The sequence below is a fragment of the Chaetodon auriga genome, chromosome 5 (genome assembly GCF_051107435.1).
Source record: "Chaetodon auriga isolate fChaAug3 chromosome 5, fChaAug3.hap1, whole genome shotgun sequence".
NCBI classification, from domain to species: Eukaryota; Metazoa; Chordata; class Actinopteri; order Chaetodontiformes; family Chaetodontidae; genus Chaetodon; species Chaetodon auriga.
In genome coordinates this window covers 13450325-13477313 of record NC_135078.1, presented here as the reverse complement: position 1 = coordinate 13477313, position 26989 = coordinate 13450325, and the positions used below count along the sequence as shown (strand labels likewise).

Genomic DNA, 26989 nt, shown 5'->3' with positions numbered 1-26989 from the left:
GCAGAGGGCATGAAAGACCATTTAATACGACTTTGGAGCAATGAACATCAGTATGACAGCAGGTTTTCAGTTAACCAGGAGCCCAGTGTCTCAGAACTGGTGACTGGCTAAAAGAATAAGCACACTGTCATTTTTAAAGTCAATTGATAAGCGTGTTAGTTGTTGAGAATGCACACAAAACAGCAAACAAACAGAGGCTAGCTGGGATTTCTCAAAGCACTGCACCCTGGATTTGAGCCGTAGCCATGCATAATGGAAATTCTTGTGGTTTGAACATTATTTCCTCGTAAGTGTCTGTGTTGTAAGAGCAGTTTTCCTTTCAATGATAATCTTTCAGGTGGGTGGATCTTATAACGTGCCCGGAGCTGTCTGCACGTGAAATGAGGCTCGGTTAAAAAAGCATTGCCCAGAACAAAGTTTACACCCAGTCTTCATTTACCTGGAGACAGTTTGACCCACAGGTCAGCTCTTGTTGTTTCTTGATGTGTGGAGTTATATTCAGTGTTGGAGGAAGGCTTCAGATACACTACATTAATAAAACTGCCACACTGAAGAAATACTCGGTTAAAGTCCTACATTGAAAATGCACTTTCTTGTTTTACCGATTAAGCAAACGCATGTTAATTATTGAGCTATAGAAGTTTTGTTATGCAAATAAGTATATCTTTAATCTCATCAACACTCAGAACATGTGAAAACAAACAGGGTGTGCTTCCCTAGAGATGGAGGCTGACGTGCTGCCGCCCGCCCTCTGTTTTTCACATCCAGCCACCACCACCACCACCCCCAACATAGGAACTCACACACTGGTGACAAGTGGGACAAAAGACAAGGCAGTTAAACCTATTTTTCCAGTGCACTGGATGAGAGGGCATCTATTGTTCTCTGTCAGCAGGTGGTCTTAGAGTTGTAAAGCTGCTGGAGCTCTGCCCTAATGAAGACATGAGAATGAAAGATTCTCAGTCAACTGGAGCGTCTCAAAGCACTCGTGGCGATGCATTGGTCATCGACTGAAGGCCTAGCTTCATTTTCTAGGAAAATTGAAGGAATTCATGTGTCTTAAAAGGTAAAATTAATTGGACACTGAAAGATATTGTGAATTTTTTGAGCAGCTTGAGTGTGTCCATGTGCGTTTTTGTCACCTGACCCTGCTAGTTTGACTTTGATAAGGGATTTTCCCCATTTCCCAGAAAGCTTTTTGTCCATCGACAGAGAAATAATCTGCTGTAAATGTCATTTTTCAAGATGAAATTGTGAAAAATACCAAATATTCCCTGGTTTCTGCTTCTCAGACAAGAAGAGGACGTGCTGTAATGATTTTTGTAAACTGAAAATCTGCTGGCTGTTGGATGATTTGAAGACTTCTCTTGTGCTCTGGGAAGTTGTGACGGTCACTTTATGACATTTCATTGACTTGTAAAAAAAAAAACAAAAAACCCTGCAGAATAATCCATTATAAAAATTAATCATTAGTTAAAGCCCTTGCCAATATGTAACAGCGGTTCCCAACTTGGGGGTCAGGACACTAGTATTAGTGGAGGCTAACCTCTAAATAGACTGTAATATAGTTTATTTGTTATATTTTACTGTTCTATAACAATATTTTGGCTGATTATCCATGAAGATATGAACATTAGGTGCCTGTGTGATTTTCTTTGTAATTTGGGTTCCTGGCAGCTTTAAACTTTGTTAATTTGACAAAATGATGAGTCAGGCTTCCCGATAAAATAAGATAAAAGATAAAGATAAAGATAAAATAGGATACCATGCATGTGGAAGTAAGACACTTAAGACATTAAACAAAATGAACCTGGACTCCAGAGTGCACAAATGAAGCAATCAGTGGAGAAGAGTCACAGTGTCAGCAGACAACAGTGTTGACTCCACTAAAGGTCAATCGAGTCCGAAAAATGTGAATGATATGCAGTTAATGGAAAGTCACGGAGAAAGTGCGTGCTGACGTCTGTGGACCCTGAAATGATGATCTGAAGTTCTCAGAAGAATCCAGGCGACATCGTAACTGCCCTCGAGGCCACGAGTTCGAACTGAACACAAGGCTGCTGCTTTGTACACATTTAAAGCCCTTGGGGATTTGTTGATTAATCTCTATTATAGGATGGGATGAAGGACAAAAAAACATGTGACCCTGTCTGCCCCTGAAAATCCTGCCTGGACTTGTTGCCATCAGGCTGTAGGTTTTACATGTGGGATAAACAGTGACAGCAGTGATGAGTTAGTGATGAGTCACAGCTGTTTTTACTGTACATATCTCAAATTTATTGAATATTTATGCAAAAAGTGAGTCCAGGAAAAAGTCCTTGTGCTTTAATCTTCGTCTATTTGTCAGTTAGTCATAGGAAAAAGAAATCTGCTCTATCAAACAACTTTGGCCCAGCAGTACGGCCTCTTACTGAATGCTTGGTCATAGTCATAAAACAACTTCTTAACCTAAACCATTACTCAGTATGAACTAAATGTACTTGAGGTATTAAAAGTAAAAGTAAAAAGTGACTCTTGTATTGTTTTGTATGACATTATTAGATTGTTTCTGCTGCATCGGTGTGTAAGTAGGATTTACTGTTGTAGCTGGTTGAGGTGGAGATCATTTTAATCTTAGTTGCCTGCTAACATCCCATACAGGTTTGCTTGAACATGCATTTGCTTGTTTTGACTCGGTTTGACTCGGCATGTCAGCTCAGCGCATCTCCTTTACGACAGGCCTGCTCACTTGAAGGTGCGTCTTTAACTGATGATATCTGAAAGCAGCGCTCTCCTTAGCACTGCTTACTGTTGCACTGTGCAGTGGCTGATGCTAGCAAGCTGCTTATCATCATGGACTTTCAGGCTGTTTTGTTTGGCATCGAATGCTTGCTGCCTAAAAACGGGATGATTGCAACGGAAATCTGCTGCACTGAGCAATAACAGCAGAGGCTATTCAGACATCGCTGAATCATCCCTGAATGATGATGAAGTCCATCTCATGTCACTGCAAACTGGCTTAGAGGTGGCTGGGCGTGCTTTGACCAGACCCTGGAGATGGTCCATCTTGGGTGCTGCTCAGTGTGTTTAAACTGGTAATGGAAACTCAAATCAGTGCAGCATGAGCATCAAAAGTGCAGATGAGAAACCCTCAAAGACATTTTAAACGTAACCAGGTCACAAGAGGTCACAAGCCAAAAAGGCTGGGAATCACTAGTTTAATGTTTAAAGATGATCATTTTTATCTGGAAAGTAACATAGTATGAAATGTAGTAGTGAGTACTGCATTTATTTGACATTTACTCCTGCAACAAATAAATGCAGTGGAGTAAAAAGTATAACATTTCTCTCTAAATTTAATGGAAAATCAGTACAAACTCGCAAATGATTTAAATACTCAAGTAAAGTACCTCAAAGTTGTACTTAAGTACAGTACTTGAGTAAATATATTTCGTTAATTTCCACCTCTGGTATTCCTCCAGTTGTTCACAGGAAGAAAATAACTTACTTAAGCAACTTTGGCTCTTGACTGAACGCTTAGTCATGAAGGAGTTTCTTCTCCAAAAACATGTCAAGCAGAAAATATGAGTCACAGTATTTTGAAGTGAAGAAACTCCAGAATGAGTTTTATTAACAACTGAAGAACTAATTGTGACATTCAACCACTACTGAATAGAAAATGTTGAAATTTGAAGCAGTAAGAGGAAATGTGCTCATTTGCTTTCTTTCAGAGAGTGACTTCAGGAGATCAGTACCACTGTCATGCTTATCAGGCAATGCAACCACCAGAGCAGCCGATTAGCTTAGCTAGCACGAAGACTGGAAACAGTGGTGTACAGCTAGCCGTCCAGCTAGCCTTCCAGCAACCTGTGTGTGTGTGTGTGTGCGTGTGTGTGTGTTTCAGGGTCCGAACATTCATACAAAAGACAGCAGAAGACCGTGTGAACTTTGCACTTGAGTGCAACTTTTATTTTTTTGCAAATACACTAGAAATGTTTACAAAAGCACTGTAGAAACATCTGTGCAGTGTAAATTATCAAAACTAAAAATGGATATTACTTTGAATTCATTTTGCACCTACCATGACAAGCGGGATTGTCATTTTCAGCAGCAAAACAAATGAGTATATCTCAAGAGGAAACGTCTGTTAGTGACTTCAGCGAATTATGGAAGAAACAAACAATAAAAGGATGGTATGGCACTAGTGCTCATCCCTGAAGGAGGGCTTCATTCATCTAGATAGGTTACACAGCATCCATGCGTTACTTTACTCAGTCATCAAGATAATCAGCCTTCCAGTAAAAATCACTCCAATTTGACAGAAATTGGCTGCACAAACACAAATGTACTCATACAAGTTCTCATACTTGTCCAACACAAACAACCTCAAACCATTCACAAACACTCTTTACAGACATTTTACAGGTTTCTGGCAGCTCCCAGTGTGGCATACTGGTCCATCTTTTCCACTCCTTTGAATATTCAGTGTGGAAAAACAATGAAATGATCAAAAATGAAATGTGTTCAATATTACAAGAAAAAAAAAAGACTAAATCAGTACAGAAAAAAAGTGAAACTAACAAAAAACAAGAACATAAATATTGTGTGGCCCCTTAAAACATCCACAATTTATTTCATACAATTCAGTATTGCTTTGTCTTACATAATACTGAGATCTGCTCACAAAGAGCATTGATTACCTTAACTTGCTCTTGCACTGGGTGACAAAAAAGCAATACCCATCAAACTACCAACTTTTTTTTTTTTTTTTTTTTTTTTTTTAAGTTTGCCTTGATGTAAAAAAGGCACATACACACATCTGTTCACACAACACTGCTGCAAATACTTCACATAAGTGGTGGCACGATTTCAAAAAAAAAAAAAAAGAAAAGGTCGGGGTGGTTTTGTGGCATGGCCGTTATCACAGAGGAGAGTAAACACGGCGCTGGGGCAGATCTATGTGGGTTATCTTTGGTCAAGCAGGAACGAGCCAATGGGCTTGAAAGAATGGACTCAAAGGTCAATATAGTAGAAGTCAGTCAGTGGAGGGGCGATGGCTCAGGTGTGTGTTTGAACAGACGCTCTACAAGCAACGCACACGCGACTCTCTGGATTAAGGTCTTTCAGGTTCAAGTCAAGATTTATAAAAGGTGGATTTGCACAAGACGGTGGTGGCTTGCATGTAGGTGGTGATAAAAAAGGCCTTCAGTGAATTGATTTAACTTTACTCTCCACCACAGTGTTATTAATCCCAGTGTCAGACTTGTGACACTGATCTCAGATGTTGCCGAGCAGCTCGCCCTTTTTGTGCACCTCCAGCGAACTGTCAAGTTTACTAAACCTAGAATAAACCCCCGACGATACACTTGATATGGTCAGATCGTTTGCTAGTAGAGTGGTTACATGTGATAACTTTACAAAAATGTTGTTAGCTGTAACTGCTAATTCCAATAAATGGCAGCAAGCTTTGGGCTTTGTATCCTGTGCTCAGGTGTCAAAAGGGTTGGCAACACAGAAACTTGAAGAAAAAGCCTCTGTGGTTCAACCTGAAGCTGAAGACGAGCACAATATGGTAAATACCACATATACAAATACAAGTCCATAGGTTATGGCATGTTTTAGCAGCAATAACAAATACAAAAGTATATCAAAAGAAGACACTCCATGTGCTGAAAAGCAAGGAATACAGAGGCGTGGACGTCTGTTGCTCATTTACAACAACATCCTTCATAACCAATACTAGTGAGGACAAACCATTGAAATGTACTGAACATATGGACCACCTGCACTGAAATGACCAGGACACACACACATACAAAAAAAAACAAAAACCCACACAGGACACATTTTCCAGGCAAAGTGCGGGGAATTCTCCACATTGACAGTATTATGGCCTTAAATTCACTTCCCATTAACAATGAGCACTGGGTCTGACGTGTGACGAGACAAGTGTGGCGCACAGAAAAATGAAAACACAACACGAAACATAAGACAAACAGTGATTCAAGTGCTGTGTGCTGTGTTTTTTGCCTGAATGCCTACAGCTCCTTGGTAAACTGAATGACTGCACAGCGGCGACTAATGCACAGGGCTCCCTCAAAACCCAATGATTCCACTTTTTTTTTTTGTAAGTCACAGCACTTGTCAGTGTCATTTGCAGAACAGCTGTAAATATATATATATATAACAACAGGACAAAAAACCTGGTAGCCTTGTGTGAGGACTGGTTTTAGCAATCCAAATTGTGCTTTCTCTAATAAGTAACAGTGTAGACGTGCAGGAGCGGTCGACACTGGAGCAACGTTAGTGTCTTTCAGCACACCTTGGAGGACTGCTTGCTGGATTTGGTCGGAGGTATCTCAACATTTCCCCTTTACATATGTACAACGACAAAAGAGATTTCCAGCTTATCTGAACAATGTATGAACATAAAGAACACACTGAACCATTGTAAGGCAGAAAGCAGGTTCAGGTCTCCCTTGTAAGTTCTGTGGGTGTTTTTTTTTTTTTTTTCCTTTTTGTTTTGAATGAATGATGAAGCCTAAAAGGTGCAACATTATCGAGCTACTGTTGGCATTCCTAGCAATTTCACAGCTAACTAATAATCCCCTTGACTAAAGATGGTTTGGAAATGTAGCTGAGGTCTGTGAATATTTCTGTTTTTTTAACTAGTGTTCGGGAAAAAAGGTCATGGTGACAAAGACGAAGAGTGGGGGGGGGGGGGGGGTCAAAATAACGAGGACTGCAGGTGTCACACTACACTGCGCCTGCATCGAGAAAAACAGCTCCCCATTGTCCATCAAAACAGGACACTTAAGTGTAAGCTGCACACACACGTTCACTAACTGATACTGGAAGTGCAGTGCGTGTGTGTGTGTGTGTGTGTGTGTGTGTGTGTGTGTGTGTGTGTGTGTGGGTGCACTAAATCATCTTAGGAAAAAAAAAAGGCAAAAATGTTATAAATAGTTTGGCTCAGTCTGTTTTTTTCTTCTTCTTTTCTTACAAAAAGGATATGCTGAGTTCAGTTCTGTTAGCAAAACCATTTTATCCTCTGAGCCCCGGAGCTCAGAGAGTTTTGTCCTAAGGATTCAGTTAACGGGAGCTTTTTCCTTTTTAATCTGTTGGCATGAAGTTTTCCCCTCACGCAACACTGACGGAGAGGAAACAACAACCACTGTCGTTCAGGTGAATACTAAACCCTTCCTTTGAGCCACGTTACTCAGCAGAGGCTGCTCCGAAGATCACGCATCCGTGTGCAACAGCGACACCAATGCTACTGTGTTCCCTCAGAAGAATTAGAGAAAAAGGCTTGTCCTGGCCGAGCCCACCCGGAGTCCCTCCATCTTTAGGGCCTAACCGAGACGGAAATGGGGAATAGAGTGTGGGGGTTTGTTTGTGTTGCGGTACGGCAGGCAGTGAGGGCCATGCTCAGCAGGTAGAGTAGAGGAGGGCAGACAGTCCTACGAGGGCTCAGTGAGAGGAGCAATGTCTTTGTGACTAAACATTTACTGGGGCTTGTGTCCCACCCCTTTCCCTATCCTCCCCACCACCCCCTAAAATAAGTGAGAATGAGCCCACTGTGTATGCAAACCCCCACCCGCGGTATTGTAACACCCATGAGCTGCTCCCTCAGTCCCCTTCCTGAGCTCCACACTCGGGCTGGGGATGATCCTCGATCAACACTTCTGGGCCTCCACTGGAGACATGGCGATGTAGGAGCCGTTCCTCATTGGCTGGTTGGCTGGCGTTTCTGACGGCTCGTCGGGTTTGCCGCTGACCTGAGTGTAGGCCGTGTCGTCTTTCACCGTCTGAACGGGAAAAGAAAGCGTTAGCCCAAACCATGGAAGTGGCAAGACGTCCAAATATTCTTTATCATTGAACACTTAAATGGGAATAAATGTTTTGACTGAAATGTCCACAGTGAAGCACAAGTTCTATATACGCACCAGTTACAACAACAAGCACCACAGAAAACACTAACTCAAGAAATAATGAAACATATCATACTGTGAGGTGAGAACTTAAAAGGAATATCATGTCCCATAAAGATAATTAAAAATGATAACATAGATATCAGAGATGGTGGATAACAAATTAAAAAGGAGAATGCAAACAAGGCAAAAATTAAGACTTACAGTAAAAGAATGAAAAGCTTCAGTAAAATCAATACGTTTTACTTCATTCTAAAACAGAAAAGGAAAAAAGGGGGTTACAGAAAATTAAAATTAGAACATGGTTAATACAACACTTCTTCACATTGCAATTAAGCACGTTTCAAACATTCTCTCAATGCTAAGCTAACAGTCTGAACTTGAGTGTGTGTCGAAGGAATAGTTTGACATGTTGGGAAAAAGGTTTCTTTTCTTTCTTGGGGAGAGTTAGACGAGACGATTGACACCACTCTCATATCGGTCAGCTAAATGAGAAGCTACAGCCCGTTAGCGGTATTGATCTTCTCATCTAACTCTCAGCCAATCAAACTGTTCCTTTCACATGTTCACTCTCCGGGCAGTGAATAACCTGAACCACAATAATCTGAGGGCAGTGAGGCCGGGGTTTAGACCAACAATCCCACAACTGCTAGAGATAAGAGGTGAACATGCGCTGTGCATCATTCTGAGGACTACTCGAGTTCAATGCACTTTGCTACTCAATAGTGCGAAGCCAGCTCATAGCTCCACTGAGCAGGAGGGAAACTACGATGCTTCCTTCCTGAACACAAGGATTCATTGACTCATCAAAGATGCACAGACTGTTAGAGAACATTTAGCAAGAAACAAACAAAAAAAAATACACCCTCTGAACCAGAATTGTGGGAAACTGCTCATGCTGACATTGCTGCGCAGAAACCATGCGACGTGTTAGTTAACATGCACCAAGTTTGGGGTTAAACCTGCAGCAGCTTAGGAAACTGTTACCCATGCAGAAACAACCATAACTCTCAAAACACTGCAGCATCTATTGTGTCACATTACTACGTTCAGTCTATTAGCAGTCTCATTTACCGTGTCAGCTAATGTCAGTGGGTAACACACACTTTAATACTACTCCTTAGTCTACAATAACGGGGGTCAGCAGCTCCTACCTTCTTCTGGCGGTTTCGGCAGAACAAGACGACGAGCACCAGCAGCAGGATGATGCCCATGCCCACAATGAGCAAAGGGAAGTTGGACACAAGCGTCACGATAAGGAGCAGCGTCCTCATCTGGGATGCTGAGTCATCGTCAATGGTCGCCGTCTGCGGTGGAGAGACGTGCTTATCGATTTGTGTTTCACTCATAAGAACAGGTTTAGCTCAGACGGCACTGAATGCAATCCTCACCTCATTGACGAACATGATGGGGAAAATGGTCTCGTTGATGAACTTGGTTTTCCTGCAGGGGAGGGAGAGGGAGAGGGAGAGAGGTTAAGGGGGACATCTGGCTCAACATGTGGCCAGAACATGGACAGAGTGCGACAACAGCGAACTGGGTCAGAGCTCAGCAAAGTTCAACTTACGGGAAGCCTTGGACTCTCTTCAGGATGATATTGAGCTGAGCTCTCTTGCAGGCACGAATGGGAACACCTGTGGTCTAAAAAAAAAAAAAAAAACAGTTTGGGGTGAATGTTACTGCAGCTCAGAAACTTTCCTGTATTAAAGATCGTTTCTATTAATTTAGTTAAGTTTAGTAAAGAGTAAAAAGAATGAATCTAGTGGGGAAAAATCTGTCTATTAAAATGAAGATTAGGCCTTTAGAAGAAACAGCTGTAATCAAATTCAATATTAAACGGCTCAAGTGCTCAAGGAACGCTCAATGAGATAACTTGATTTCTAGATTCTGTGTTTTTATCATGTTTTACTCTTTGTACCCTTTTTGATGTTGCTTTCATTACAGTATGGCAATAAAGTTTTAGCACTGCTAAAACTAACAGAAGAAGAAGCATTTTCTCTTTAATGATGGGAGCTGGCCAAAACAATGCAGAGGAACTGCATTAATTGCTAACAAAAACAAGAAGACTCCTCGTAGAGGCTCTACGAGGAATCAAAACAGCGAATTCTCATTTAGATAGAGACCGTCATAAAACAATAGATCAAGGTTCAACACTGATTCCTACACATGCTTTAAGATGCCGGGATAATAATTATTAGCCATACCGGTTGCAGGTCAAGGTACGTCTCGTGCTCCTCCTTGTTGGGGTTGAGCCCTTCAACGGCGTTGATGTACATCGGGTCGGCTTGATAGAAGTGGGGGAATGACACGACGATGGGAGCGCCTTCAAGGAAACAATGAGGCAAAACATATGAGTCAGTTATTGTTTTTATCCTGAGATGACTCTGTCCACACAGCATGGGCAGGAAGAAGAAGAAGAAAAAGGAAAAGTGAGATAAGATAAAAGAACTATCTGCTATCTGGAGAGTAGATGTACGGGCATATCTGGAGCTGATAGCGCACAGGATGTGTGTTTCAGATTGTAATGAATGGCAGATGCAGTAAAAACAAGAGTATTCCTGCAGCCCTCAACACCTTTCCTTTGAATATCCCTTTGAAACTTATCATAATTAAACTCGTAGGCTTTGCTCAGACAGCGGGCAAATCAGATTTGTTTCTAAAAATCAGATTAAGTGATGCAAGTGATCAGATTGGATTTGTGTGTCCAGACATCATCTGCATGGGTTGATGTGATAACGACACAAACGTCCACATGTGCTGGTGGCGTGGCTTTCCAACAGGCTGAACCTTGAAGGCCTTGGTGGAGTTAGAAGCTGTACGTACTTAACACTTACATGAATTCTAGATTTTCTTTAAAATTCACTCCACAATTCAAAGAGAGGACATCAAAAGGTCCAAATTACAGGACAGAAATGTCTTACTAAAGATATAGAGTGTTCTGTCATGACACCACACATTTTATCTAAATCTCATCAAAACTCTACTCATTAAAAAGCCAACTGGTCATATTAGTTTCAGACAACTATTACAAACTCCTTATGTTTCTGTACACCAGACAAACTAAATGCAGCTTCCTGTCCTTATCCTTATGATTAAATAACTGTCACAATATGTGCAGATTAACTTTGTTTTGACTGACTTAATGGATCAACTGACTCATTGTTGCAGCTCTACTTTTCTGTCTGTCAGCCTCAATTTCCAGGGATGTGGCATCATTCTTTATCATTATATTTCATATGAACCACTTTGACTTTGTCTTTTTACATGTTTTTAAACAATCTCTTATGTAAAATGACTTTGATTGTGGAAATGCTGAAACCTTTACTCAGTTCTTTTTTTAAGCACTTTTTTGTGGTTTAGACTCATGGATTTTTTTTTTTTTTTTTTTTTTTAACCACACAGGCAGTTTCTGAATGACACCACCTTGCGCATGACAACAGGGCTTGGCCTTGATTGGCTCTGCATTTAACATCACATAAATCCGTCCAATCAGGCATGTTTGCCTCATATGAGCTGGTGGAAACAGCCAGTGAGGTTTCAGCACAGGAAGAATTCAATCAGCACCAACCTTTTCTGACATTATTCAGTACACACACTGTTCAGACACAGTTTTACAAAGTGTTTGCTTCTGTAGACGGTATATGATGGAACAAAATACATATTAAATAAATGTTAGTATTAAATAAATTCTACAGGATTAAACTGTGTGTAGATTATACACAACCTGGGGTTACAGTAGCATATCTGACAGTGAAGCGATAGATTGTCTGCATGTCAAAGCCAGTAAAGATAGCCTTATCAGAGCAATCACACTCCACTCAATGACCACCATAAAATACTTCAAAAGCCTCCACACACGGTCAGCACAGTTAATCATTGAACCGTGCATTGAGTAAAATCTGGCATGCTCAAACAGAGGGAATGTCACATACCAGGCAGGGGCAGGGGACATGGTTGCTGACTGAAAGGAGATTTTTGGGGGGTAGACATAGCGGGGGAAACTGTGTCACAGGGCTGGTTTGGAGTCATCAAAAAGAAGTGGGTCAGGCTCTATGATAACGGAGGGGGACACGGGGCAGTCCCTTACCTTCTCGACAAACGCTGACTTTCAGCACCCCGGTGCCGAGGCAGTCTCCAGCTGGCACACAGAAGCCCTCGTTAGTGGGGTTGTCTTTGGGGCTCATGAGGACGTCACTAGGGGGTGCAAAGCGGTACGCCTGGATGCCTTTCACCTCCACATCTTTCACATAGGCTAGATGGATAGACCTGAGAGAAGAATACAAACTTAGTGTCTACTTTGGGTAATGTAAGAACTATATATTAAGCAATGTCAAGAAACTGTCAAGCTTAGGACCATCAAGAAGAAGGACAGTCAGCAGATGACGTTCAATTCCTGTGTAATCATTCCTTAAAGCATGTCCAAGTCACACACGTCGATTTTCCCACGTGTGTTTTGAGTTTATCGCCAGCCTTATCGGAAGTTGTACTGATGACAAACTCAGGCCCTTATCAGTGGATTTGTAAGAATATGTGTATGACTCAGCGTCACAGGACGATCCGGTCCTCGCCCATGTAAACAAATTTAAAGCCGCATAGGAAATGTGTGCATACCTGCAGAGATCAGCAGCAAAGATGTAGAGCAACTCATTCCTGTTTATCAGAGGGTGGAAGACTGCGCCGTCTGTACCGTTGATCATGTTGCTCTGATTGGAAGACCACCACGACATCTCCCTATTGATGAAGAAAAAAAGGGTGGGATTAGCATCGTCATTTTCATTTTATGCTTCTTCTAATATTGTACCTTTCACTCCACTATATCTATTTGGCATTTATAGTTACTAATTCCTTTTCTACATTAAAAGAAAGTCCGTTTATAGACATATACACACATTGGAATAATTTTCTGCCAATCGACTAATCGATTAACTGACGAATCATTGCAGCTCCTTCACTTCACTATTTGTGGTTGAAAGGGTTAAGTTTAGGTAATATTTACCCCCCAAAAATGGCTGAATATGAAGCAGTTAAAGTAGCTCCCCCTCAAACCGGACACAACAGTACAATGTACGCTGTGATGATTCTACTTGATTCTTGGAGTGCATCTTGCTGCTAGCACCTCTAAATTTTACTTAAGTAATATTTTCAAGTACTTGGAGTATTTTTTACACTGCTGTATTGGTAGGTTTTATTAAAGTAAAGATCTGAATACTTCCTCCACGATTGAAATCTACCTAGACATGATGATTCCATCCAAGGTACAAAGTCACTTGGATATCCAAACATTCATTTTGCAATCGGGTTCTGCCTAAAACCAGGGAGCAAAGGCTTTGTCCTCTGGACTTTCCAATACAGGTTGTGTAACAAGGTAAATATAATAATATATAATATTCATGATATGAATATCATGACTGGGACCAAGGGGAAGCCATATGTTGAGAGGCCTGCCCTATCACTGTGGAGAGAAGGAAAAGGATGTGTTATTTGCACAGACACTGGACGCTGCCGGATGCGAGTCTTTACCTCAGGCCGTTCCACGTGTCGATTTTGCCATAATCCAAATAGTTCTTCTCGCCGGTGTGAAACACAAACTCTCCTTCATGGGTGCCATTTTTCTGTGGAAAACAAGAGGAGACCCAAGCTTTAGACAAAGCTGCTGTGACAGACAACTGTTCAGGGAACAGCGGAGGGGCACTGAGTGAGAAACAGTGTTTCTATCTGTTGACAAAGAACATGAGAATAGTGAAAGATATAATGCTTTATATCGGTCATTAACAATTGTTTTCACTGTCCATTAATCTGCCAAGTTATCGTCTAGAATGTGTCGTAAAACAGGGAAAAATGCTCATTTTCTACTTCTACTTTCTATATTCTGATGCCTTCAAACTGCATTCCAAATACCGCATATTTGGATGGAGGCAGTGAATTTTTGACACAACTGCTTGAAATACTTATTCAAGACTTAGAATTTTCTATTCATCAACTGACCAATTAATTGATTAATAGCTCTATTTAAGACACCCAAAACACTGCACTCAGGATCACAAGGCTGATGTTGTGACCGCCTGCTCCAAGTTGCAGACGTTGCTCTATAAACAGGAAGTACAAGCACCTTCCATCAGCATATGGCCAATCTCACTTCTCTTACGCGAAGTAGATGCTTCCACTCAGCTGTTGTTCTAGTAACCCTGAGCAACCGAACCGCAAGAGCTTTCTTAAGTTTTGGCTCTGAAATAATGTCAAGTTTGCATCTCAGGAATACCACCAAGCTCACCTTCCACATCAGCCCAAAATACTCGTCCACCTCAGGCTTCATGGAGTGGACCTTTGAGAGAAGAGGGTCTTTGAAGCCCCACAGAACCTCGTGGACAGTGCGGGTCAGGAACAGTTCGACACCCAGAGAGTTCATGTACATGGAAACAAAAGTTCGCAGGATAAAGGAGTAGGAGTTCAGCTCGTTCATCACCGCCTGAGGACAAAAGACAAAACGCGTCAAAAAAAAAGACTGAAGAGACTCCCATCACATGCAATTCAGTTTCCATATACGATGTCTTAAGTCTTGTTTGGCTTGGCCTCATATGGCTGAAGTATATTCAAGTTATCAAAATGTCACAACAAAACTAAGAGGACAATGGCCTGGAGTCTGTTCTTGGAATAATAGCGTCTGAGAAAATAAGAACACACATGCCAATCAAATGACTTAAACTCCACAAAATGGCTGCTGCGGGTCATAATAACACACACACGTATCCTGCACAGACACCATGTCTTACCACAAATGGGATGTTGACAGTCCTGACAATGTCAACCTCGGGGTCACCGGCGGACTTCTCAGGCACAAACACAAAAGTTTTGGGGTTCAGGGCGTAAATCTTGGTGCCGTTCTCCAGGAATGTCACATTTTCCCGCGGCCTGTATTCCCTGGTGTGGAAAAGACATCAGCCTGTTAGTCCAGATGTCTTCTGTTTTGATTTCACACTGGACTAACAAATGATCCCAGATGTAACAGATGCAAGATGGCCTTCCTTAAACAGGACTTTAAGAAGATGATGACCGGTTTCCTTTCCTTCCACTATAAATTATTACAGGTTTGCAGCTCTTCAGATCCTCATATCAAACCTACCTGTAAGTATAGGGTCCAATCTGTTTAACAGCAGCCTTCCCGCCTGCCAAGAACACCTCTGGATTGGTCACATTGAAGAAGTAATACTCCATATAAACAGGTGGAGGTGGATTCTTCCATGCCTCAAACACTTGGCTCTTCTCTGTCAAAGTAATTTCCTATTGACAAAAGAGGAAAAAGAAATTCAGACTAAGAAAGCACTTGGTTTCTCAATTTTCACACTTTGAAAGTGGCCAAATGTGAGTCGTTCTGAATGAGGGCCATCTGAGAGCACACATGGCACTTTTCTGGGGGCTGGTGCCGGGCCAAGACCCCGAAACCCAGAGGGAAGCAGAGAAGAGTCCATCAAAGCTAAAAAAAACCATCAGGACAGGCAGAAAATCCTCTGCACAATCTCTGACCTCAGCAAGCCCAGGCAAGAATCTAACTGGGGGCGACTAGTCAGACATCACAATCCAGCAATGTGTCGCAATAATACGTGCGCCTGCAGCATTAGTGCCCTAACTACGTGCAGCAGCCACGAAAAGTAGAAGATGGTTGTGGTTTCACAAAGTGTTTTGACTGTGATCATGTGGTGACAAAACAAACTGCAGTCAGTAGTTAGTGTGTCACAAAAGCCTGGTCACCACATGTCTGAACATGAGCAACAGTAACCTTTAGCTTGATCATTCAGCTTTACAGCCTATATGTTGACTGCAGGTGTTTGTGACACAGGGGAAAAAAAGAAGCTCTTTCCATTCTTGGAGGGTATTTTTAAAGCTGGGAAAAGAAAAAATGAGCCGTTTCCTCTTGTGTCTTTTTCATGTTGTCCCCTGAGTGCAGTGAGGCGCACTTGAGGGAGGCTTTACATTGTCTTCTGCAGTTGCAGACATTTGCCGTTGAGAAAATATAGCTTAGGGTGTGGCTGGCACTTCCTGTTTGGGTAACAACTTCCGACCTTCAAACATGTTCTGCTCTATAGAATTGTTTTCCCAGGTTTGGTTGCATCACCTCGCCTTTGCTACCTCACAAAAACCATGTTAGATGTCAGAGAGGTCAACCAAAACACCTATTTTGATAAAGAAGGTGAGACGCTTCAACTAACTGAGGAGAAATGTAGCTTCAAACACACTGCAGCTGAGGAAAAAACAGTTACAAAAACAGTTTGAGCAGTTCAGTGTTGCAACCAACGATGACTTTGATTATCAGTTAGTCTGATTATTTTCTCAACTAGTCTTTTAATTGCTTAGTCTGTAAAATGTTCAAAAACACTGAAAATGCTCATACCAATGTCCCACAGCCCAAAATGACGTCCTCAAATGTCTTGTTTGTCCAACCAACAGGCCAAAACCAAAGGATATTTAGTTTACAATTATATAAAACAGAAAATGAGCGAATCCTTATGGTGGAGATTATCAGAATATTTTCAAGTTAATTTTCTTTTGATCAAACAATTAATGAATTGACTAATTGTTGCTTGTGTGTTCAGCACCTTAAGCAGGTAGTGTCTTTTTTTTGTTACATTTTTAATAATCAAGAATTACTGACACTGCATCACACAGTCTCAACTTTCAACCCAGGAAACACACTTCATGGCTGTTTTCAAGGACTGGATAATCCGTTGATGTCACAGCTTCAGAATAAGAGAAATAAGAGAGGACACACTTTACAGGAACTTGAGGTATTTAAGTTCTGGAATCCTCCAGAGTCTCGATCATTCTGCCTCTTAATTAAGAGCTGAAGTGAAACCAGGTAACGCAATAGCGGCATATGACCATCACGAGCGGTCAGTGCACTATAGGACTTCTAAAAATCATGATGCCAAACCAGCAACTATTACCTAATTTGTTCCTTTTCAAAAGCAAAATGCAAACTGTGTTACTTTTAAAATAGGCTTCTGCCTCGTCTGGCCTTTCCCCTGCAGCATTTGACAGATCAACGAGCGACTGTGACCCGAACCCTGTGTTTGCCAACCTTGAGCAACGGCCTTTCGAGAGGCCTTCATCAAAGCTACATGAACATCATTTATTTCCCAGAAAAACCTTGATCTATCACAAAAAAAAAAAAGAAAAAAAAACATGTGAGGGACAAATTGGAGAGCTATGCTGGTGAAATCAAAATACAGGGTGAGTGACGGACTCAAACTAAACACTGACGGCAATGTGAGCCGAGCCTTAGTCAAACAACTTCAGGCAAAGCCGAGGTGTGGTGTGACAGGATCCTGCTTTGAACAGCATGTGGAACACAGCTAAAAGGAAGAACAGACAATTAAAACCAGAAAGTTTCTACCGGGTGCCTCCCGTGTTGAGGATTCTGCATCTGAGCTGTGCGTCAGTGGCACGTTTGGAGCTTAAACATGCTGTGTTTTACCAGCCTGACCTTGGTCTTAAGTGCTTCAAGCTCGACTCAGCCATACTACCTTGAAAAGCCTGCTCTCCCAAACTGGGCTGAGAGGAGTGGCACAAGTGGGTGTTTTCCTTTTTAGCTCCGTTGTCTGAGCAGAACGGCTTGGGATAGGTCCAGGCTGGAAGAACAACAAGGCATTACGAGGTTGCTCCTAGGCAAAAATCATGCCCGCGAGGCCAAGAAGTCTGTCAAATTCCTCGCATGGCTTATATGCACGCCTCCCTCCACACCCAGCTCATCAGACACACAGAGTGTGTGTCCTGGAGGTAGCTTTTGACTTGTCCCAAACTAGGCTATGTCGTTATTATAGAGAGCTGCATTCGAACATCAGATTAGGTAGATTTTTGGAGTCTGTTCAGCATGTCCGGGCCCGCCTAATTCAACGGGAAGACTGTGGCGAAAGAGGATTAGCTATGCTGTCATTTCATGTAATCGCCAGACGCATCAGAATTATGTCCCCCGTCGATGAACTTTGACTAAGTCTTTTAATTTGGGTCCCCTGGGATGCTGCCGTGATTTGGAATGAGAGACAAATGAGACCCAGACCTACATTTAACTCCAGGAGGGGGAAACCGTGTCAGTGAGGAAGCTGTTTGCGAGTCCCCTACTTGGACAAATAGCGTGTTGAGCTTCTCTGCTGAGCTGTTCCTGGCTTTTTCTTCTTCTTAAGTAGAGGGGGGAACGAGATTAGGAGCCCTACGGAGCATCCAACAGAGTGATTCAAGTCAGTACGAGGAATGTGAAGTATTTTAAAGGGTCTGCAGGGTGGGATAGGGTGTCAGCTGCCGACACCCCCACCCCATTGGGCTCCCACCCCATCCCAACTTGTCCTAAAATACAGTAGCAACCAGAAATTTGTCATTTAAGTTCGAACCAACGTCAACAATGCAAGAGTGCACAGAAATATAGACGCATGACTGCACAGACCCACCGGTCAAACCACACTTGAAGTCATGATCTTTTCTGAATACATATCAATCCAACTCAGGTTAGAAATGAATGTTTAGCCTGACTGCTAATGTGACTGTTAAATCATTACAAAAAAGTCAACTAGCTCAAGTGAAGCTTGTGTGTTTGTTAAACTATTTATCCAGAATGCATCTCAGCACAGGGAAAGAGCTGATGGAGCCTTGATTGATACAGACTGCACGCATCAGACCTACACATCTCAAATCACCAGTTCTCTGTGTTTTAAGACAGATCAGGATGCGTCAATCGAGTAAGTACAGATCTGTCTGTTTTATACAAGTTGGAGGTTTGATTTTCCAGAAAGGTGGAGAGCTGCCACTCACCCCCCTCTCGCCACACCATGATAACTTTCCCCCTGTCCCCTCACCCAGGCTCCCTTCCCCCATTCACCCAGACCTGACCACCTCCCCCCTACCCAGCGTGTCCCTGCTGGCTGAGATTTCCACTCTCACTCCCGGTAACCCGCCTCAGAATAGACAACCATCAAGAAGTCAGTGTATTAAGGCAGCACCAACAGAAATGTGTCAGCGGGTCATGCGCACAGAGCTGGTACAGATGATCAAAAACCTACAGTATCAGCCAGGAGAAACAACATATCATGTCTTTCCCCTATTTTCCAGACTGAATATAAAGATAATTGAATCATGTGATGATAGGACAAACCGTATAAACGCTGCAGATCCATAAAGGAATGCGAAAGGTCTGTCAAAGGAGATTTTAAAAAGCGAAATGAAACGGGGTAAGGTCATGATAATCTCACCTCTGAGAGTCACACAATCATTACTCCCCTTGTGGGAGTTGCAGGGGATTTCTACCCACAGCAAAGCGTTCATTCGGACCGTGTCTGACGTTAACATACACACGCCGGTTAATCATTCGTCCCAACGCAATCTTGTACTAAAGCCCGAAGCCGCACTGCCATGTAATGGGACCTGCACGCTGCACAACGTCGGATCATGCGGATTCATGAAGGGGAAGGATCTGGGTTCGTCCCGCTGAGCTGGCCATGCAGAATGCACTGAAACATGAATTACAGATCAAAGACGATTTACACTAACACACTGGATGATCTTGTGACCCCCGCATGTACTACCGGTGAGATGCTGAATGCGCATGATTGGCCACTGCAGATGAAACATTTTAAAACCCTCAAGCGTGTCAGATGAGAGAAGTGTGAGAGGAAAGAAAAGCACCCAAAACACCGCGTCCTTTCACGACAGGGTGGCAAAACTCACCTTTTTTAGCCGGCTGTGTATCATTGTTTGGAAGACTTGAGCCACGACCAGGGCGATCCCCACTATCAGCAGGTGAGCGCACACGATCCCGGTGGCGTAAATGGCACAGGATCTCCGAGTCATGATTCCGGGCGGATGTGCTGTCCTCTCGGGGCCGGTAAAACTTCACTGAAGTCGACGATAACTCCCCCCAAAACAAAAAAAAATGTACTAAAGATAGTAAGGGTGATGTGCTGGATGGACGTGAAAGCTGGGATCCGCCGTGTCCAATACCGCAGCCGAGCTTTAAACTTCTCTCTTCACCGTCCTGGAGTGGTCTCTCCGCTGAGGCTGAGGGGGGGAAACGATGAATATAAAAAAAATGTTGGCACTTTTCATCAAAATCCGAGATCGCTCATCAACCTGGCACCAGAGGGGAGGGAAGGACTGCGCTGCTCGGCGGCGGTGGTGAAGTGAAACAGCAGCTCTCAGCACATCGGGACGTAGAAGAAGAGCCGTGTCCACCTCCTCCCCTTCCTGCGCGCATTAATGAACTCGGTCAGGCGAAAAGCGTCGTTTTGGGGCGGCTGCATGGGCGGTGGGTGTGTGTAAGAGGGAGAAATGATGGAGCTGTGCTTATATGGCTTATGTCACTGTCTCAAACAATATCACAACAATGGAAAAATTCATCTTTTTACATTTATTTTCTTGTCTGTGCGTCATTAAGCAAAATTAGCTCATTTTTTGTCGTTTAATAACTTAAAAGAGCTTGGTTTTGACTTTTTATACTGATGCTTTCCTGGTGTGATCATACTTCAATTTACTGGCATGTATGAGCTTGCAACACAACATGCAATACTGCCAGGATTATGAATGAATTAGCAGGAGCGTGCTCATACACATGCACGCGCCGGCGGTAGTATTCCACCTGGCGACTTTTCTCATGAGCTCAGCGGGAATGTTTCGATGCTCCTGATCAGGGACATGATCAAATATGTATGCAAAACGTTCAAACTTCATCACCATCTCCTCCACACACTGCACTGAGAGAATATAACGGCAGAAGACATCTGTTTCCTTTTATAAGAACTCCGCTAGCTCACCTCATCGCGTCTCCTTAAATAAGCGCAGCGTGGACATGAATAATGTTCCACTCAAGCAACCAACGATCGTTGACGCGAGCCCTTTGTCCGACCGACTCCGAAAGCTCATTGGCTACTGCCCTCACGGACCACCGTCTCGAGACCACCCTCTTCGCGCGTTGATTGGTCAGACACTGGTGAGTGCGATGCTGAATTTGATCGACTGATTTTGGGGCGGGGCTCCTATAAAGGAGGAACCGACGGCGTGATGCTCTCCGCTGACACAAAGTGGATGTTAAGCGGAGCCCACTCGAGCCACAGATGATGTTGCAGTGGAGTAACAGGAAAAAAGTGGATGATGTATGGCCGGCATTGTGGTCATCACGAGGCAAACGACCACTGAATATTGACAAAAAATAAATACGTCTAATCTAAAAGTCCTCCATAAAAGGAGGGGAAATGTCACTGCAGAGCAGCAAGGCAGCTTAACTGTCAGCAGCTCTGTTGACAAAATTGAATTCAACCTTGAGACAAGATGTTGGACAGATAGATTTGACAACAAAATGCATGTTTACAGCCATGAAACTACATTTCAGTGGATGCATGCAGAGCAAATCTATAAATTGGATGCTGCAGCAACATGGATGGATTGTATAAGGTGAACGTTGACATTTAAATATGGAGTATCTGCCCTCCAATCCAATATTCTGTTTTGTTTTTCTTTCATATTACAACTGGGCAGCACATTGACTCGACAGTAATGTTTCATTAAAGGCCCTTTTCTCAGCCAGCTTCCTCTGAGCAGTAGCATCCTTAGAACTGAATACTTGAGCTACAACAATTTTGCTTCTTTTACAAGAGAGATTTTCTGCATTTTGTGTTTTGTCTGAGCTCTTCTCAGCTGTTTGAAGGAAGCAGGGCTGAGCTGGAAGGGATGTCATGTATTTTTATACCACATTTGAATGAAAACGTGATGAGTTGTGGGGATGTTTGCTCATTTTGCCTGGTGCCTGTCAATCCAAGATGATCAAACCGCACACACAGCACCCTGATAAAACAACATTTTGAGTGTTAAACTATTGGTGAATAACATCTTAGAGTATTTATTTCATGTCTATTATAAGACCATTGTCTTATAATCTGTCCATGTGCGGCAATATCGAATACAAATGTAAAGTCAATTCATCTTGCTGCTGTGGTGAAAGCAGTTCCTTATTTGCAAACGTGCTATTATTTATAATATTTCAATGGTAGCAGAAATGGTGTAAATGTCTAATGCACTATGCAGAAGGAAAGACAGCAATGACACTTGCAGCTACACTTGAAAAATCTACTCGTTTCAGCACAGCACACACAGATTTGTGCTATGCAGCATTTGGCTGCTGGTTGGACAGTTTTCTCAGAGCTTCGGTCCAGTGAACATTGATTTGTGATCAAATCTATCTGTGCTCATTTTTCACTATGATTTGGTCTGAGCAGCAGCAGGAATAGCACAGTGATATTTTGTTCACAAAAAGGGAAAAGTGTGAAATGCAATCGCGATTTCATTGAATGGGGAAAAGTACATATGGTTGCATCAAAACCTAGTGTTGCACTAGTGGACTTACAGCTATTGAAGCCACTCTGAAATAGCAGTAGAAAATTACACACGCTGAAGTTGATGTTTCACAGCTTTAATCGGCATCAGGTCTTCACCGCGACGAGCTTATTAATATCTTATCAGAATTTGGCTGAAGTAGGATTACATTTTAATGTCACAAAAGGTCAAAGGTGACATTTCTCTGGGATTCTTTGATACCTCTGTGACATTCAAAGCATCTAACAGGTGTCAAGCTGAAACAGGACACTGGCAATTGTGAGCCACCACCGACCTTATTTACAGACAACACCAGCTGCTTACCTCAAGAGCATGCTTTTACCCACAATTCTAGAGGACGAGATGCCAGTTGAGATACCAGGTGACCTGATGGGATGAGAAGGCTGGCTGAAGCTGCCGCCACTCCCCAGCTCAACGACTCATTGCTGGATTCACCCAACTCATTGACAGGGTTTTATTTGGCATTTGGCAGGTGGCCAACATTTTAGGATACATCCAGCTATAAAATGCTTTATAGGCAGTTATGGACGGACTGAAAGGTGAGCACGGTCATGCAGCCACCTCTTTCATAATCCATTCATAAATAAAGTGGGACAAAAGACTACAAATTTTCCTCAGGAAGTGATATACATCATATTGTTCAGTGTTGCTTACTGGAAGGAACTGGCTGGGCTGGACTCTTAACATTAATGTAATTGAGTGTTACTGCATTGTACTAAGCCTTATGGCAATCCCAGAGGATGGGGACTGCAGGAGGGGGGCGGCATCTGTTCAAACAAGAGAAGTAAAAAATGCTAAAGAAAATCATCAGGGGGGAAGGATAACAGTCAAGTAATGCAGCAACATTGTTTCTGCCAAAAGAAAGGGTGGGTGGGGGGGTAAAACAGTTCAACCTTTGTAATGGTCTTTTTTTATGTTTGGTCAGCAGAGCGACACTGATTTTTTTTCTTTCTTTTTCTTTTCTTTTCTTTTTTTTTTTTTTTGTTGTTGGAATTGTTGGACGCTAAGACACCCGGCTTTGAAAGCGTGCACAAAGCTATTTGGTGGCTAGACATCATTTTTTAGGTGAATATCTCTTTGTACAGCATCATTAAAGCGGTTGATGGTGAGAATAAGGCAAGCATTCATACATACCACAACAAGGAGACTTTCATCCAGAGGCTAAATAATTTTGGACAAGTTCTTCGAACTAGTGTCTTTTGTCCGCACAAATCATTCATTGTGTTCTAGCAAGTTTTGTCCCCCACTAAAAACTTGCACCAATAGCTTTTGGTTTGCACTTGAAGACATGGCGAAAGTGCAAATGGGGCTCAACAGCAAGCACATTTATTAGGACACAAATGTCCATTCATGAGTTTGGAAAAGGCAGAATTCTCTGAATGTTTCATACTTTTTGCACAGTCAGCAATGGGTTATGTGCTAACTCGTGGGCTTTACTTCGCATTGCATTTAGGAGTAATTAAGGTCACCATCTTCACATACACCCAATAATTACAATAAGAGTTCATTTGAGAGCAAGTACCTCAGTAGCTGTGCTTGATTTGCAGTTGATGAACATACAGTTATAGTGTAGTTTGACTGCACACATGGTCACTGTCCTGCTTGAGCTATGACGGGTGGACTGATTGTGTGCTTTCCAGGGGCCAAATGTGAATGGCATTTATCTGTTAAGGAAGACATCAAATAACACACGCAGTATGCAAATAATGATTCATGTCTTTCCGACTCACATATCCTTCAAATGAAAATTTGGTGTACTGTACAAATAATAGTGCCGACGCCCTGGTTCACAAAGCTATCTGAGGTGATGAATTTGTGTGTCAACAAGAAGACAAAGATAAGAAAAAGGGTCAGCAGCCATGTTAGAGGCTGTATGAGGCTATACTTAGGCACAGTGGTGCTTTGAGTTAAGTGCTAACATTAGCATAATATCATGCTTACAATGACACTGCTAACATGCTGATATTTAGCAGGTATAGCGTTTGCTATGTTCACATCACTGTAGCATTTGTGAATTTGCTCAACAGAAGCACAGCTGAGGCTGATAGGAATGTCATTAGTTTTGGAGAAATAAGGTCAGAAACCTAAATATAGGAAAAATTGGAATTGATGATGGTGTGAGATGGAGAGTCAGAGGATCACCACAGTTATTACAATTCATCCTAAGTGTGACATGGTTGTGTGTACCAAAGTTCATGCCAATCCATTCAACAGTTGTCAAGATAATTCACTCAAATATCAACTTCATGGTTATGCTAAAGGAAAAGCATGAGGATCGCCAGAGTCAATAGGACCATTCTCTGGGCACCATGAATGTCTGTACAAAATGTTTAGTTATCTAAACCTTAGTTAAGATATTGCTAACTGGACACAAGAGGTGGGCTGATTAACCCACTGACATTGCCGTCCCTCGAGCCGCGCTGTCAGATCGGCAAAATAAGAAGTTTAAGTAGTTAAATTAAGACGTTTAAGGCAAACATCATCCCCCACTGCAGGCTGAGAAACTTCAACAGCCATTGGCTTTAAAACTCTGAAATGTTATCATTCTTGAAAGTTTGATCCTGACCTTGACAACAGTATGACGGGAAATCCTTCACTCAAGGTCCACCTATTAGCGTATTGTGTGGTTTTATTGCACCTCTTTCTCAGTAAACAGAGTTTGGAAACCGGCCAGTAAGTGGACCTAAGATTGGATTTCTTTATTTATTTATTTTTTACTTTTTTTTGGTAAAATCTAAAATGATACTGATCCTGAGTTTATCACCACTTCTGAGAACACAGGTCTTGCTCCCAGTTCTTAAAAGAAGTAATTACACAAAGAAAGTAACATGTGAATTGTTAAATTGCAGTTGCAGATTAAACTTTAGTTTTTTATGGTTTAGGAAAATTCGACTCTGTTTACCGAAGAGCCTTCCTGTCAAGTCAAGGCAGCTTTTCTGAAACATGAAAAATGTATTTTTACTTGACAGCAACAATCTACTGTCAGTACATGTAAAAAACGAAAAAAAAAACAACCACATGGTCCACCAGTCACATCCCATCATCTGTCCTCCCTATCTGCAGCTCCCTCCTTATATCAACACAACAGAAACAACATTAACTGTTTCTGTAAATACTGCATGACATGGTAAGCAGTGTCCTCCACCCTACGGGGGCTGCACCACGGTGGAGCCTGGTACCAAACGTTAAGTCACGGTACTTTGGAGGCTGAGACAGTCTTTGTGAGGCCAGAGACTGATAAACAGGCATAGTTGTGGGAGCGGAGACTTGTTAGGAGTGGCAGACCTTTTCACTGGAGGTGATTAATGCAAACTGAGCCATTAAGTGCTATGGGAAGAGTACACTACACAGAATTTATTTCTGGGTTGATCCATCCCTTGCTCTCCTTGGAGAAGATCACAGTGACCGAAAGAACTCGCTGTGTTGTGGCAGACAAAAGAAAAGTTCGGTAATATGAGAAATCCAAAAGGTGTGGCCAGAAGAAAAGCTGAGAGATCGGATCCAGCGTCCTATACTTTAATCATACTGCAGCAGTGGAAAGTAACTGAATACATTCACTCATGGACTGTACTTGTGTATAATTTTGAGATACTTTAGTTGTTTGTCCTACTTTACACTTGTATAATTGCACAGATAAATATTATACTTTCCAAGTTGTTTATCTAGCAGCTACTAGTTATTTTTCAGATCAAGATTTGACATAGAAAAATACATCATAAGCTTATAATATACAATATTTTGTTTAAGATTAAACCTGTGGTTCCTATCCTTTAGTGACCTCTTGAAAAATGTTTGGGTCCCTTGTCATGTTTCAGATGTTTCTGAATACATTTCCATCCATTTCCAAGTCTAAAGTTTGGTTGAGGTGGAGAAGCTGAGGCGGCAAAAGGCAGTGGAAACACAGCAAATAAATCGTTGCATTTGACTTAATTGTCCATCGAAACTTCTGCTGCACACTAACATTTGTAGTCGATAAAAACATCAGATTGGCATTGACCAATGAGGTTACTGTAATGATCCTCAAATGAATGCGAAGAAAAAACACAAAAACAGAACATAAATGCCTTATTTCCGTTGTGTTTTCCACATAGTTTTCGTTCATTTGATGGTGCTCTTTCAATATGTCATGCAGCTGATTATCTCTATGTGCTTGAGTACTCATATTCACATGATGGGAGTGGATGGATTTTTGCATTATTACGCGTTTTCTTTTGCTGATATTCTGGAAAATTGTGGTAAATTTGGGTGGAGGCTCATGAATTCTTAGCAGACTGACTAAAGAGTGATTTCAGAAGGTTTCATTAAAATAAGTGAAGTTTAAAGAAGCTCAAACCCCACAAATTTGTGCAGCAGAGCTTAGTTTTTTCTTTCTACTGTGCCCCATCACCTCACATCTCCACAAATCTAGCTAGTGACCCTGTGAAGGGCCCTGGCCCCTCAGCTGGGAGCCACTACGATATACCTGTAGATAAAGTGGTTGTAGAGAGAAATCAGCTCTACCTTAACCTTCAGCAACAGTAAAATCCTGCTTACAGTACACATTAATGCATTAGTATTAACTAAAAATGTGACATATGATCATATAGATAGATATTGAATTGAAGACTTGTAATGCAGTATTTTTACACTGTGGTATTGCTACTTTTACTTAAGTACTCTACACTGAAGAACAATCAATGCGTGTCTTTGTCATTGTATGTGTTGTATATGCT

The 26989-nt window shown here is 42.1% G+C and overlaps 1 protein-coding gene across 1 annotated transcript; it reads right to left on the bottom strand.

Annotated features, from left to right (window-relative positions):
• Nucleotides 1-6503: 6503 nt before the first annotated feature.
• Nucleotides 6504-20149, bottom strand: scarb2a (scavenger receptor class B, member 2a). Its single transcript, XM_076730860.1, has 13 exons — nucleotides 19620-20149; nucleotides 15031-15188; nucleotides 14681-14828; nucleotides 14182-14376; nucleotides 13431-13522; nucleotides 12522-12641; nucleotides 11998-12176; nucleotides 10115-10233; nucleotides 9478-9551; nucleotides 9302-9353; nucleotides 9065-9217; nucleotides 8115-8162; nucleotides 6504-7787 (listed from the first exon to the last, which is right to left on the bottom strand). The coding sequence occupies exons 1-13, from the start codon at nucleotides 19740-19742 to the stop codon at nucleotides 7656-7658; spliced, it is 1593 nt and encodes a 530-aa protein (XP_076586975.1). The 5' UTR covers nucleotides 19743-20149; the 3' UTR covers nucleotides 6504-7655.
• Nucleotides 20150-26989: the final 6840 nt, after the last annotated feature.